This window comes from Lupinus angustifolius, chromosome LG19 (genome assembly GCF_001865875.1).
Source record: "Lupinus angustifolius cultivar Tanjil chromosome LG19, LupAngTanjil_v1.0, whole genome shotgun sequence".
NCBI lineage: Eukaryota > Viridiplantae > Streptophyta > Magnoliopsida > Fabales > Fabaceae > Lupinus > Lupinus angustifolius.
The window spans coordinates 13,783,444-13,797,744 of NC_032027.1; the positions used below are offsets into that span (position 1 = coordinate 13,783,444).

The following is a 14,301-nucleotide window of genomic DNA, read 5'->3' on the forward strand; positions in this document are numbered from 1 at the left end:
ACTCGCATTAAAGTCTATAGGTATAATTTTTGCATAAAAATACATATGTTATAAATATTAAATGATTTATAAAAATACATACAATTTTAGGACTTTTGCTGTAAAAGTTTGACAAAGATAATTTGTGATCTTATAATATTTTCTTAAGTGCAAAATCATTATGAAGTAAATATTATAAACAATATATATATTTATACATGTAAAAAACTTTATCTATATCTACAATTTTTATAAGGAATGTATAATTTGTATAAGCTAAAAATATATATTAAAATAAGTAAATGATTTTTTTTTTAAATTAGAAAAAAAAATTCAGGGAGGCAGTTGCCCCCACCCGCCCTAAAGAAGCTCCACCACTGACTATATATAAAGTCAAAACTTGAAATAACTTTCCTCATGGTGTAATTTTCATTTCATATAGTATCCTTAACATTATTTAATTTTTACAAAAAAACTATATAATCTTAAGCAACTACCACCAATACATTAATTAACCACATATCTCACCTTAAATTAAACATTATCATAAACATACAAAAAATATAATATAAAGTAGACCAAACACAATAAATACATTTTAATTCAAAAAATGAAATATATAAAAATTGAATATATAATATCACACAATATTCACCGGCAGGTACGAAGTGCCTGTACACACTAGTTATTATTATGAGAAAAGTTATGTAATTTTTTAAATGATAAATTTACCAAACAAAAGCTATGTATTATGATCATTAGAAAGATAAATTGATGAAAATAAATGAATCATAATCAAAAGGATGAGTTAAAAGGGAGTCGTCACAATCATTCCTCTATATTTTATATATGATTTAGCTTTCAGTTGTACCAAAAAAATAAATATTCTTTAGTATACTCATAACTGAAAAGAATACATTAATTACTCATAAGTCTCATTTAATTACAAATTAAAAATATATTATATTTATTAGTCAAAATAAGATAAATGTATTTTAACAATGAAAACGATTTCTTCCCAAAAACTATCTATACTATATATAAAGCCAAAACTTGAAATAACTTTACTCATAGTGCAATTTTTCATTTTCTATATTGCCCTTAATATTATTTAATTTTTACAAAAAAATTATATAATCCTAAGCAACTACCAATACATTAATTACCCACATATCTCACCTTAAATTAAACATTTATATTTGTACTATATATAAAGCCAAAACTTGAAATAATTTCTCTCATGGTGTAATTTTCATTTCCTATATTGCCCTTAATATTATTTAATTTTTACAAAAAAAACTATATAATCATAAGCAACTACCACCAATACATTAATTAACCACATATCTCACCTTAAATTAAATATTATCATAAATAAAAAAATATTATATATAAAAATTGAATATGTAATATCACACATACACACTAGTCACAATAATATATGAACTACATTTTAACTATTTATTTAATCTATACTTCTATATCTATACTATATATAAAACCAAAACTTGAAATAACTACTTCATGATGTAATTTTCATTTCCTATATTGCCATTAACATTATTCAATTTTTACAAAAAAAACTATATAATCCTAAGCAACTACCACCAATACATTAATTAACCACATATCTCACCTTAAATTAAACATTATCATAAACAAAAAAAAATATAATATATAAAAATTGAATATGTAATATCACACAATATTCGTCGGCAGACACGAAGTGTCTATACACACTAGTTATTATAAAGGAAAATAATAATATTATTTATGCTAATTTAATTATTTTTTATGTTAATATAATTCTTATTTGTTATTTATGTTAATTCTATTATCTTGATATTTAGGTACGAGAAACAACAGAATGGAACTTTGTACGGTTACTTTCAAGTTTCAACTCCATCAAAATCTGAGGGGTCGATGCTAAGTGAATGAGATAAATTGTCAGAGGAACTAAGGTAATTCCTTTTATGCTTTTCCTATATCTTTTATTTTGTGCATTTTCTAATGAGGAGTTGAAACTCTTTTCATAGTTGAAATTTGAAAATATGTGTTATGGATCACAGAATATTTCTTGTATGTGTTATCAATAGTTTAGATGTAGTAACTCATTTGAATCATTGAATTTTTTACTTACTTTTAGAGTATGTGAATCCCTTCCTTTACTGAAATGTCCTTAATTTTTTTGGTTTCTCACAGGTATCATCGCACTAGAAGCAATCTTGTCCGAGCCAGGAATATCTATAAGTATATGTGCCTAACTCTCTCAACGAGTATTTTTTCCATCCCTATGACTCGAACCGAGATCTTGTTTAAGAGGAATCAAGCATGAAGTACTTTTAAAAAATTTACTATTCATAAAATCATGAAAATTACCATTTTGCCCATGTTTAGATAAAAAACATTAACTACTTTTATTAAGTCATACAAAAGTACCAAAGTGCCACTTTGGTATTAAACTTATTTTCTTGGTTTAAAAAAATACCACTTTGATTTCCACCCTTCTCTCTTTTTCTCTCTCTTGCTCTGGAATGTAAATTTTGATTCCATAAAATTAGGTGTTGATCCTAAGACAAGAAGAGAAAGAGGATGATGGACTATCCATCGTGTTGAATTTTAAGTTGTGTACTTATATTGTCGTGGAAGAGTCAACATGTCTTGGATACATATCTATTGTAACGTGTTATTAACTGTGATTAATCGGGGAAAAAATTAATTATTAATTTTTTAATTTAAATATATATTTTTCATCCAATAATAAGATAGTGATACTATTCAGAAGTTGAAACTTTGACTTTTATTTTTTGGATACATTATATAATAAAATTAAAATTTGTTATTTTGTAGAGTTAGCTTTAAATTTGATATTAAATATAATTTCCCATCCTTTTCTAGCTTACAAATAAACAGAGTGATATTTCTATTTTAATTTTTACTTCAATATATTTTTTATCCCTTAATTTTTGTTCATGTGCAAAATTCATTGTCTTATTTTTGTAAATGATTTAGATTCTCAAACCTTGTGGTTATGAAATCCATTTGTTAAGTTCTTTTACTTTCCATTCAAAAACTAATATGAAAGGGATGCGACTATGTTGGTCATTAAGCATATAAACTTTTTCTATTAGTTTTTGAAAAAAAAAGAAGCATTGATGTAACTATTTCTCACCATTAGCTATATAGACGCTTTCTTTTAAATTTTTTTATGAAAAGTTTACAATTGACTATCATCTAAAAAGTAAGACGGCATGACTATGTTGGTTATTAACCACACATATATATAAAGTTGCTTAAAAATAGGAGATGAATTTTGCACATTAGAAAAGTTTTGATAGACTAAATATATTTAATCTTAGAAGATTTTCTTCTTCTTCATCTGGCTGTGAAATCCAATGAGAAATTTTAGACGTGTAATAAGTTATGCTTAACGTCAATAAGAGCATGCACTTACTTACCTAGTGAAAGATATAATTAATGGGAGTCATATTTATATTTCACGTAACGATTTGTTGTTTCAAAGTATGTTTCGAATTATATCTCAAACTAATAAAAATATATAATGTTTATTAAAAAGTTTAAATGTTCATTGTTTTTTTCTGTTTTTCTTTTTATTATCATTAGTTGGTTTGAGACATAATTCGGAACATATTTTGGAATAGCATCCATTTCCCATGTTATAAGACTAAAGCCCGTCAAAAAGGAAGATGGAACCAGACAATGATATCAAATGAGACATGAACACGCTTAGTTATATCATTAGAATAAATATCAAACTCGCCCAATAATTTAGTTTTGTAACTCCAATAATTACATCGCCATATTTTTTTACAGAAATATTAATGTATATTTTTGTTATTATACATTTTTTTCTGGCACTTATTTCTTTATGTAGTTAATTCTTAAGGCGTAATAAATAGTATAACAGTTTTTATATCTTGATTCAAGGATTAATGTCCGTACTTGATTTGGGGATTAAGTCTCATATTTGATTTTGGAATTATATATGTGTGTAAATGTACATGGTAGACAATATATTATGCATCAGTCTTGTACAATGTCGAACCGAACAATGTATTACATTAAAACTTTCTTATCCTATTTGCCTATGAGAAAAAAGAAAAAAAAATATACACTGACAGTGTAAAAGTTTTTTACACTGTTACTACATCATCCACCATTGTTTTTTAGTTATTATTGACTTTTAAATAAAAGTATTATAAATGAATCACTATGAATAAAAGAACCTAGAGATATATGTGAATTTTTCTAGATTTACAACTTGGAGTGTGGAGGAAGATTCATATGTTATTATATTATCATAGGTATAAAACATTATTTTGGTTCTTGAGACTTACACCAATTAATATTAATCAATTTAATTTACCAGATTACAAAATGTGGTTCCTTAGTTTAATAGATTTCCAAATATCAATTTTCAAAAATCCTTAGATGAATGATTGGTTAATTTTGTTTCATTAAATCTTTTAATGACCAACATGATCCGCAATGTGCAAAGTCAATGAATAAAATGACATTTTCTAATATCATAAACCAAATTAATTGATGATGTCAAACTTATAAACCAAATCGATGTTTTACTCATTATAATAGTAATCATATTCAATGATTAATTGGAAATAAGACTATTAGTATTGAGAATGAAAATGTATGAAGTAGATATATAAACTCTAAATTTATTCACATTGGAAAGGTAAATAATAATTTTTTATACCACATGTAATCTCTATTGAGAGTTTGAGACAAATTATTTGAGTCACCTAGGATCACTATTAGTTACAAAACTCTTCCAACCAAATATCTAGTGATAAGCACATTTACTTAGACTTTAAGTTAAAACCTATATTTATTAAATTAAAACAATGTAAGCCAATTTTATCTGCACGCTTGGTGGTAAATTAAGAAATGAGTTGATCTAATTGAAGATTTTGAAGACATGATAGATCTCATTAAATTGCTTCAAGAATCAATCAAATTAATTAATACAGCAACATGAATAGTGACACACGTTTCCAAATATTGATATAGTCTCAAAACTCAAAAGGCAGAGACTTTGTATGCCTTGCCCATAGAAAAAACATTTTATTCCTCCATTATCACTTTCTTAATATAAAATTTATTTATTCTCTTCATATCTCTTTATTTTTACAAAATTGAAATTTTATTCCTACCCTTTATTTGTCCTAATCATTTCCCCCCCTCCTATCACAAGTCTTAGATCTACTAATCCATAGAATAAACCATGTTAATGTTTGGACACAACCTTAGTATATGTCAAAAACGTTAGAGGAAACATGGAATGAGTGTAATTTGCACTATGATTCTGATATAGGAGATGTAGATAAAGAAGATTTGTTTGATATCATTGTTAAGGTACATTTGGACATAATAGCATAAGACTATGAGAAAAATGTGTTATCTTTTGATATCGGCAATAACGAGGAGAGAGATATTGTTAATGTGGCAATGGGGCATGACGGAGAATCAAAGCATGGAAGCACTTCTATGGGCTTCTAAACATGCAATGATACCCACTATCACTCTATATCTTATACATATTTTTTTGTGATGATATCTTTTGTCTTTAAAATTGTGTCATTTCATGTGTTGTGATTGATCAGAAAAATACTTAATCATTAAAATTTTAAAATATTTTTTTTTAACAAATTACAAGAAATAACACATAGAGTGATACACTTGTTGAGAAATCAGATATGCTATAAATTCATGCTCATTCCATCTCCTTGTAAGCAGTGTTGTAAAAACCGGTTTGTGTTGGCCGGTTCAACCAGTAAATCGGCCTCATATCAGTACGATACAATAATTATACTGGTCATGCAATCATATCGGTCAAACTGGTCATGCTAACCGATTTTCAATTGAACCGTACCGATCATACTGGTCAATTTTTTTAAACTTCATTTTTTAATGAAAATAAAATTATTATTGATTTTTTGACATTAATGTTAATATATTATATATGTATATCTAACTTTACCGACATGTGACTTAAGTAGTAAACTACTAATGAAATCATTATACCAATACTTTAACCGATTTGATGATCAATACGGTATTAATAACACGGCTTCTAAGTGACCTTTGGTTCTTAATTTGTACCCATTTTGTCCTTCTTCACTAATTAAATTTATAACAATATTTAATACCAATTCATATATAGTTATTTTTTTTGTTTCTCACATGTATTCTCACATTGGAGGTAATCTTGTCTGAGTCAGGAACATTCATAGATACGTGAGGTTAACTCTCTCAGTGGATATTTTCTATCCACAAGACTCGAACCCAAGACCCTTCTTAAGGAAAATCAGGCACGTATCACTTGAACCAACACCCGTTGGAACCAGGTTTTAATAAACAAGATGGATAAAGATTGAAAATGTATAATAAGAGGTCTTCCTCTTTTAATTTAGACTTGGACTGAGATCCTAGGAATATGCCTATATGCTATTTGCCTTAGTCATAACTATGACAAGTGTATTATCAATTAAAATAATGTATATTTAAAAGTGTTCAATGCAAAACGTTGAGATTTTAAATCAATTATTAAAACTTGGTATGCGGGTCAAACTGATCTGATTGACCATACAAGGCAGTAATTAAAACTAAATACATAAAATGAAGAAACAATACCAACAGAGTGAAAATAATGCTAACACATCATATCAAGTGAAGATATAATCAAAGTCTCACTTTGTTAAATATGTTTTACAAGTACTAAAAAAAGTTAATTTAATGCAGCTATGTTCTTCACAATATTTAATCAATTGATTATGGTATGTTAAATGTTTAACGAAGTGGACATTAGGCATAAATTCACGCCTCAAAGTCTACTTCCAGCATGATCATTGATCAACCATTATAACATCTAGTTAAATTGCGCTCTTTCGTCTTTTATAATTAAATAAATCATGCTTGATGACATTATTCTTAAGAGTTTAATATATATTTACGGTAAACAACAGTAATCAAGCCTTAATTATAATAGGTGAGATTATTTATGTACTATAAGGGGAATTTTATTTACATGGTTAACATATCATTAACAATTTATTTATATTGTTTGTTTAAAAGTCAGAGATAATTAACATTAAGTGAACTATTGCTCAATGCATACATATCACGGTGTAACAGTTCAATTTTTTGTGCAATTGAGGGATAAAAAAGAATGACATGGTTCAATAAGTTAATGTTCATTTTTTGTGCAGAAATCGAACTAGTGATGAATAATTTGTTCAATTTGATTCCATGATTTGCATGTTTTTTTAATAAAAATCATGCAACACATCAAATGATGAAATGATGAAAACCAATCATACCCAGAAACTTGATAAAAGACCACTACCGTGAAAATGATGAAAATAATTCAAAATCAACAAAACTAAAATAATGAAAATAATTCAACATTCACCAAACTGAAAGTATGAAAATATCCACAATAACCAATATGTAAGTTCCTCCTGTCCTTTACCTAATATGAAATAATAAAATGGTTCGAATTCCATGACAGTGAATTTGGTTAGTATTTAAACCAGAACCGCCAACACTCTGCATACATGTTAAATTCTATTCTGAATGTCCACTTATTTTAAGGATCCAATGCCTTTCTGCATCACACTTGTCTCATTGTAGAGGCCAAGTCCACCACTAAGATGAGAGTCGTGCAAATCATAAAGAAATAACCAGCTTTTCAGGGTAATGCTCATGAAAAGATAAATATTATTAACCATTTTGCAAGACAAAAAAAACCATTTTTAGTTGATTTTGGACATATTATACTCTAATTTTTATGAGCATTAGTGTCATGCATGTTACCAAAGAAAGCCTACATAGGTAATTGCATATTTTAATCATGAAATGGTGACACTCATGTCATGATAAAAATACAAATATTCAAATATGTTGATTTAATTATCAAGTCCAAAGGCACTATACTTTGCTGGATGCCCATGTGCTTCAGTTTTCAAAATTTCAAACTTACCATTGAGTCCTTTTAGAGCATCATAAACACCATTAGCCACAGCTCAAATTCCAAGTGTGCATTGGAAAAATGTTCTTTTTATGCCTTTGAGATAGATTACAGAGAAGCAATGCATTAATTAAGAAATACAACAAATTTGAAAGCCAACAAAAACAACCATACAATTCCTCATCATATATGTTCCTGAAACATTGAAAAAAAGCTCCCCCTCCACTAATAGTAATAGAAACCATTTGCATTGCAATCAATACTATCTATCATTAGAAGAAATCAAACTCCAGATAATTATCAGAACCTTTCTGATTATTAGCTATTGACATATGATTAACAGGTTTTTCAACAGCTGCTGAGGCTGGTGAAGGTACCTTCTCGAACTCTACAGGCTTTGGAATCTCGGGTGGGGTAGCACAACGGATCAATGCCCAATTCACACCTTCGAAAAAGGGATGTTGCTTAATCTCAGTAGCACCTCTTTTATATGCCAATCTGTGCTGAGGTTCCTTTACAAGCAACCCCCTTATAAGATCCCTTGCTGCAAAACTCACAACAGGCGCTTCGGGAAATCGCAGCGGCTGACCTACAACATTAAACAATGTTGCTCGGTTGCCAGATCCCTTGAAAGGAGTCTTACCAAACAACAACTCATATAGAAAGATTCCGTAAGTCCACCAATCAACTGCACTCCCATGACCTTCACCCTTAATGATCTCAGGTGCCAAGTATTCATGGGTTCCAACAAATGACATGGACCGAGCATCAGTAGGCTCAGCAACGAGCTCCGGTAATGGACTCACTTGGTTACCAATTTCGTTTTTGGGCTTGCGGTCCTTCTTTGATTTGCTAGAGAAGAACCGTGGTGAAAAGCATGTGGTAGGAGCAACACATGATGGCTGGATGCAGGAAGGTGGCTGGATACATGCAGGCTGAGCACAATATGTTGGATTCTTTCTTAAAAGCTCGGAATCCATAGTTGTGCTTTTAACAAGGGTTGGACTAACAGCACAACGGAGGGAAAGGTCAAAGTCGGAGAGCATAATATGTCCATCTTCCCTAACAAGGACATTTTCGGGCTTCAGGTCACGGTAGACAATTCCAAGCATGTGGAGGTACTCCATAGCGAGTAGGACCTCTGCCACGTAAAATCTGCAAGTTAACGAGTTATTAGCAGTTGATATCATCAAATCTATTTATCATCATGGTGATGTTAGGTAAAATTCCTAAAATGAAAAACGATAAAAGAAATCATGACAAGCTTAAGGGGTATCAGACATCTCAGCTCCAGCTGACAGATTTTATCAGAAATCGAAGAGTTTAAGGAATCTGAGCATATCAAAACTCATCTGAACTGAGTAAACTATTACATAGTAAATAAAACAGCTGCTTTAGAGTTGTTTCAATAGTAATCACAACTAAGATTTACACTTAACTTGCCTTTACACAAACAAGCAGCCAGAGACATGATAAACCGATGAATAGCTAAACACACACAAATGCAAACCCACAGGTAAAAGAAATTCATAACGATCTCCACCAGTACTCTCCATGCATGGCATGGGTGGATTCCAAGCTCAAAAGCCATGTTCATTAGACATTATTATTAAGTTAATAGTTTTTTATGCCTATATTATTGTAACCAAGATCTGAATTAAGTAATCCAAGCATTATAATTCAGTACTTTCAAAAAAATGCAGCAAGGCTTACACATATAAGGATGACTACAGCCACTCTACATAAACTCTCTATATTAGAATCCCAGGATTTTTAATAAAAAAAATGCAGTCATTGTGATTTGAATATCCTGAAAATTCTCAAAACTAGTTTCCTTCCTTGTAGATCATAACAAGCCACGAAAACATTGTATATGAAATATGGTTCAGTATTTAGTTTTCACATGCATAGTAACACACTATCCATGAACCCATGACAACACCGTTTCCAATTGGATAGTTGCATCAGTTCTTATGGGTTGAAAAAATTCATAAATGTGAAAGTCAGATAAGTATGTTTTCAAACATCTATAAATCGAAGACTTCCACCAAGTATACATGAACATAGTTTTTCTCAATTATCAATATAGGATATGCAGAGAATATGTAACTTTTTTTGTTCAGGTGCTCTATTTTGAGTCATTAATTATTTAAGCAATATGTGAAGCTTAGAAAAATTAGATCATAGAATGACTTACTTTCAAGTGGCAAATTAAATTCGAGCTGATGTAAATCAAGGCAGGGGCAACTAACACTTAAATGAGCAACAAAGGAAAATCACAAAGAGAAATAAAACATGTATTATAATCAGCATGGATTAACCAAACTTGAGTTTTAACTTAAACATACTTCACTGCCTGCTCGGGAAAATGCTTCCCTGGCTGCTTCTGCCGAAGTGTATGAAGGTCTCCACCAGGGCAGAACTCCATTACCAAGCATGAGAATTTCTCTGTCTCAAAATGAGTATACAAAGTAGGAAGAAAGGGGTGGTCAAGTGACTGCAGAATTTCTCTCTCTGTCTGGGCACGAAGGAGCTTTTTACGACTAGCTAGGGACCCTTTGTCCATCACCTTCATCGCAAAGTGACATTTAGTTCCGCTCAACTCAGAGAGATATACACTGCCGATATCACCACAACCCAACCTCTTTAGCAGTCTAAAGTGACTTAAACCCAATACTCCATCTCTTGTTCGAAGAACTTGGATAGCTTCCCAACTCATGTCATTTGCCTTGTGAGGCTTGTTTATGCTGCTACTAAAGCTACTACAAGTACTCTCATCACTCACATCACTGCTTGTACTTCCTCTACAAATACTGCTCTTACCACTCTCAACAAAATCAGCACGTTCACTGGTCTTGGCACTTCCACTTGTCTTTGCAAGGCCACTGGCACCGTCGCTAACTTTAGAGGAAACACAACTGTTCTTCACACTTCCATATCCTGATTTCTTTTTGTCCTGATCAATAGCACTTTCCTGTGAGTCTATGTTCTCATTAACAGCTGGATCTACTTCTTTATCGAGGGCAGATGAGGAAGCAGACCCTGTTTCGGCTGAAATTCCTAACTTCTTGATGTCAGGAATTTCTACTGTATTCTGCCTTGATGAATTTTGCACAGACTTCAATATACTTTCCCGTGCAATGACCTCGGGTTCACCTGCCTTTGAATCTGGCAGTGAAGGAGGGCGGATATCTTTAGCCTCAAGGGTTTCAATCCCAGCCGTCTTCTGACAATGCTTTGGGTGAGCTCTAGAACTAGTTTTCGAGTCCATCGGATATGCTAAAGAGTTCCAAATGAGATCAGATTGACCGAATCCATGGCTGAGCATCCATTTATTATCTCTTCAAGAATAAGAAACAACCTATCAAATTCATCAACATCAATAAAGAACTTGTCAGCCATTTCGCTACACTATACTGCATAAAAAACATGTTTTCTTTAACAGCAATAGATCCATAATCATTGAAGCAATTCCTAACACTTATATACAACAATTAACACATGTGCATCATAACATAGCAAAAGTATACTAACAAAATTAGTTATATAACCAAGACCTCAGACTCCTATATAGTGAAACCACTGGTTATGATTCAAGAACAAAAACAGTAACATAACCTAAGACCCAGTTACTAAATGAAGAAACATGTATCCCTGAAAAGTGAAGATGCATGTAGACCATTATCAAATTAGTAAAGTTCAACAGTGATATGTAACCAGAAACATAAAAAAAACAGTTTTTTTGTTTATATCTAAGAAATAAATAAACTTCACCTAGCAACAATAAGGGGTTGGACTTGGAAGATCAATAGAGAGCAAAGGTATGAGTAAAATGCAGGTTTTGAATAGAGGCAAGGGCAATTTGGGTAATATGGAATTTTATGATGAGAAGGTACACGAAAGGGATCATGAGTGAACTGAATAAAAAATGGATCTTGATTAAGGGAACATGGTTATGAGTTGAATCTGAAGCAGATCCGAAAGAAGAGAGAGACCCAAATGCAAAAAAATAAAACTTTGAAGGTTAAAGAGCAAACCCAGCATGAGAAAAAATGAAAGAAGAAAAAAAAGCTAAAAGGGAAACTAAGAACACAAAAAAAATACCTAAGTTGAAGGATAATAAAATCCAGAAGTGAGAGAGAGAAGCAGTGTTGATAGGAACTCCTGATATGTTGTATGGTGTGGTTTAGAGTTTAAAGAAGAGTTATAAAATTACACTGACTTGGCCTCTGTTTTGTGGTGTGGACTATTAGGTACAAAGGAGTGATGGGTAAAAGCAAAGTTTTTTCTTTTTTTCTTCATTCAATAATTCCAATGCTATTTTTTTCCTAAAATAAAGGATTCAGATTCTTCGCCAGGAGTGGAACTGTTTTTTCTTGTAAGATTGTAATCTTATTCTAAAATATAAATATTAATGTATGTTATTTTCTTTTGATATTTCTAAAACTTCACTCTTAGGTCTTGTAATGCGAATATAAATCACATGTCTTACTTTCTGTGTGTTATTTATGTACCAAGTCATTAAAAAGTAAGATCTAACTAAAAAATAATTAAAACATAAAATATATATATATTTTATATGACATGGATAAATATGATTAATGTGATACATGGAGATATGAACTTTTTGAGACATGATATATATTTCTTTGTTTAGCAATACATTTGACTCTACTTGCATTTTTAATTGAGTTTATGAAATGATTCTGACATGGTAACAGTTAATAAATAGTATGTGTTTGTTTAACCCTCTTTTTTGGTAAGAAATTGTTTAACCTTCTAATTGTGTTATCAATATATTTTTAGTTTAATCCATATAATAGATAATTTAGTCCATTTGTGTGGTACACATTTTTAATTTGGTCATTTATGCAATACACATTTACTCCCTACTGATGCAAAATTAAAGAAAAAACTACTAAAATTTGTGTCATTATTATATGACTATATAACATTTTGTTGATATAATTATGTTTTTTTTATATTTTATATTTTACAATTATCATTTGCTAATATTATCAAACAACCAATAATGTATTCGTCTATTGACGTAATACCGCACTAGATCTTCAAGATATAACAAAAAGGACAAATGTTATATTTTTAAAAGTAACATTTATTGGGATAATCACGTACTATAAAATAGAGTAATTTCTTACTTTAAAAAAGTAAAATAATACTATTGATACTACACAAAAAAATATTATCAACATTTGAGAGATTGGGGTGTATGCTCTCACTTAACTCTAATTTTTTCAACTAAACATTAGTCAATTGTCATCATTATTATACATTTGTATTTGTATATTTCCTTTTTCTTCACTGCCTAAACATATGTCCTTGTTTTTAGCGCCTAAAATTTAATGGTAGAACATCTAATAGATTGTAACCATGCTATCCTATATTCTCTCTTTAGAACCAAAATACACCGGGAGAAAGTATTGGATGCAAAACTGATTAAGATTATTTTAATTTTTGGTATAACCTACATTTTAGACAAAGAATTAATTCTTTCAGTTGTTGTTCTTATGAATCAAATTTTTTGATCTTTTGACATATCTAAAAATTAGTAAGAACTAACAGATGAACGTTTTTTTCGTACTACTAAGTATATCTTAGATAAGGAATTAATCTTTTTCGGGATGCTCAAATTTCCCTTCCAACAAATGTTGCTCTCAAGAATTGAATATTTGACATTTGATCATCCTCTAGATCTAATAGAATCTTACACCATTAGACCAACGCTTTGATGGTTCAGATGAATGCAGGAAAAGTGATGGAAGAAAGAAATGATTTTCCTAATGAGTTATTATGATTATGTTTACATGAAGTCATTAAATGGAAATACAAATTCCCATCACTTAAGCCGACATAAAGATTTTTGGTTGCCTTAAATGGGTGCCTGCTTTCCCTAGTAGTCAATAAAATCACAAAGTAATGGACCAACGGTTGATGAGAATGTTTGGTTTGATCCAATGAAAAATAGAGGTGTATTACTCAATCAACTAAGCCATAAGTTTTTGTGGACCATCCACCACAATCACTGCATTTCCCATTAAAGCTTTTGATTATGTATTCCAGTACCCAAAAATAAGTACCTTTAATTTCATTGTAAAATAGCAAAGTATGCAAATAAGAGACCCCTTCATTTTTTGTACCATTACCCTTACAATTAGTTCATGATTCTTAGTGTCTTTGCAATACATATCATGAAGGCCCCAACTTTTTAATGCTATTACTGTGATGGGACAATGGACCATTTTAAGGATCACTCAAACCTTCTTTGTGTCTCTTTGTGTCACTAAGTGAGAAAT

General features: G+C 30.4%; 1 protein-coding gene across 1 annotated transcript; it reads right to left on the bottom strand.

Moving 5' to 3' along the window:
- Positions 8,032 to 12,204, bottom strand: LOC109334423 (serine/threonine-protein kinase D6PKL1-like). Its single transcript, XM_019570195.1, has 3 exons — positions 12,092 to 12,204; positions 10,336 to 11,348; positions 8,032 to 9,142 (listed from the first exon to the last, which is right to left on the bottom strand). The coding sequence occupies exons 2-3, from the start codon at positions 11,313 to 11,315 to the stop codon at positions 8,260 to 8,262; spliced, it is 1,863 nt and encodes a 620-aa protein (XP_019425740.1). The 5' UTR covers positions 11,316 to 11,348; positions 12,092 to 12,204; the 3' UTR covers positions 8,032 to 8,259.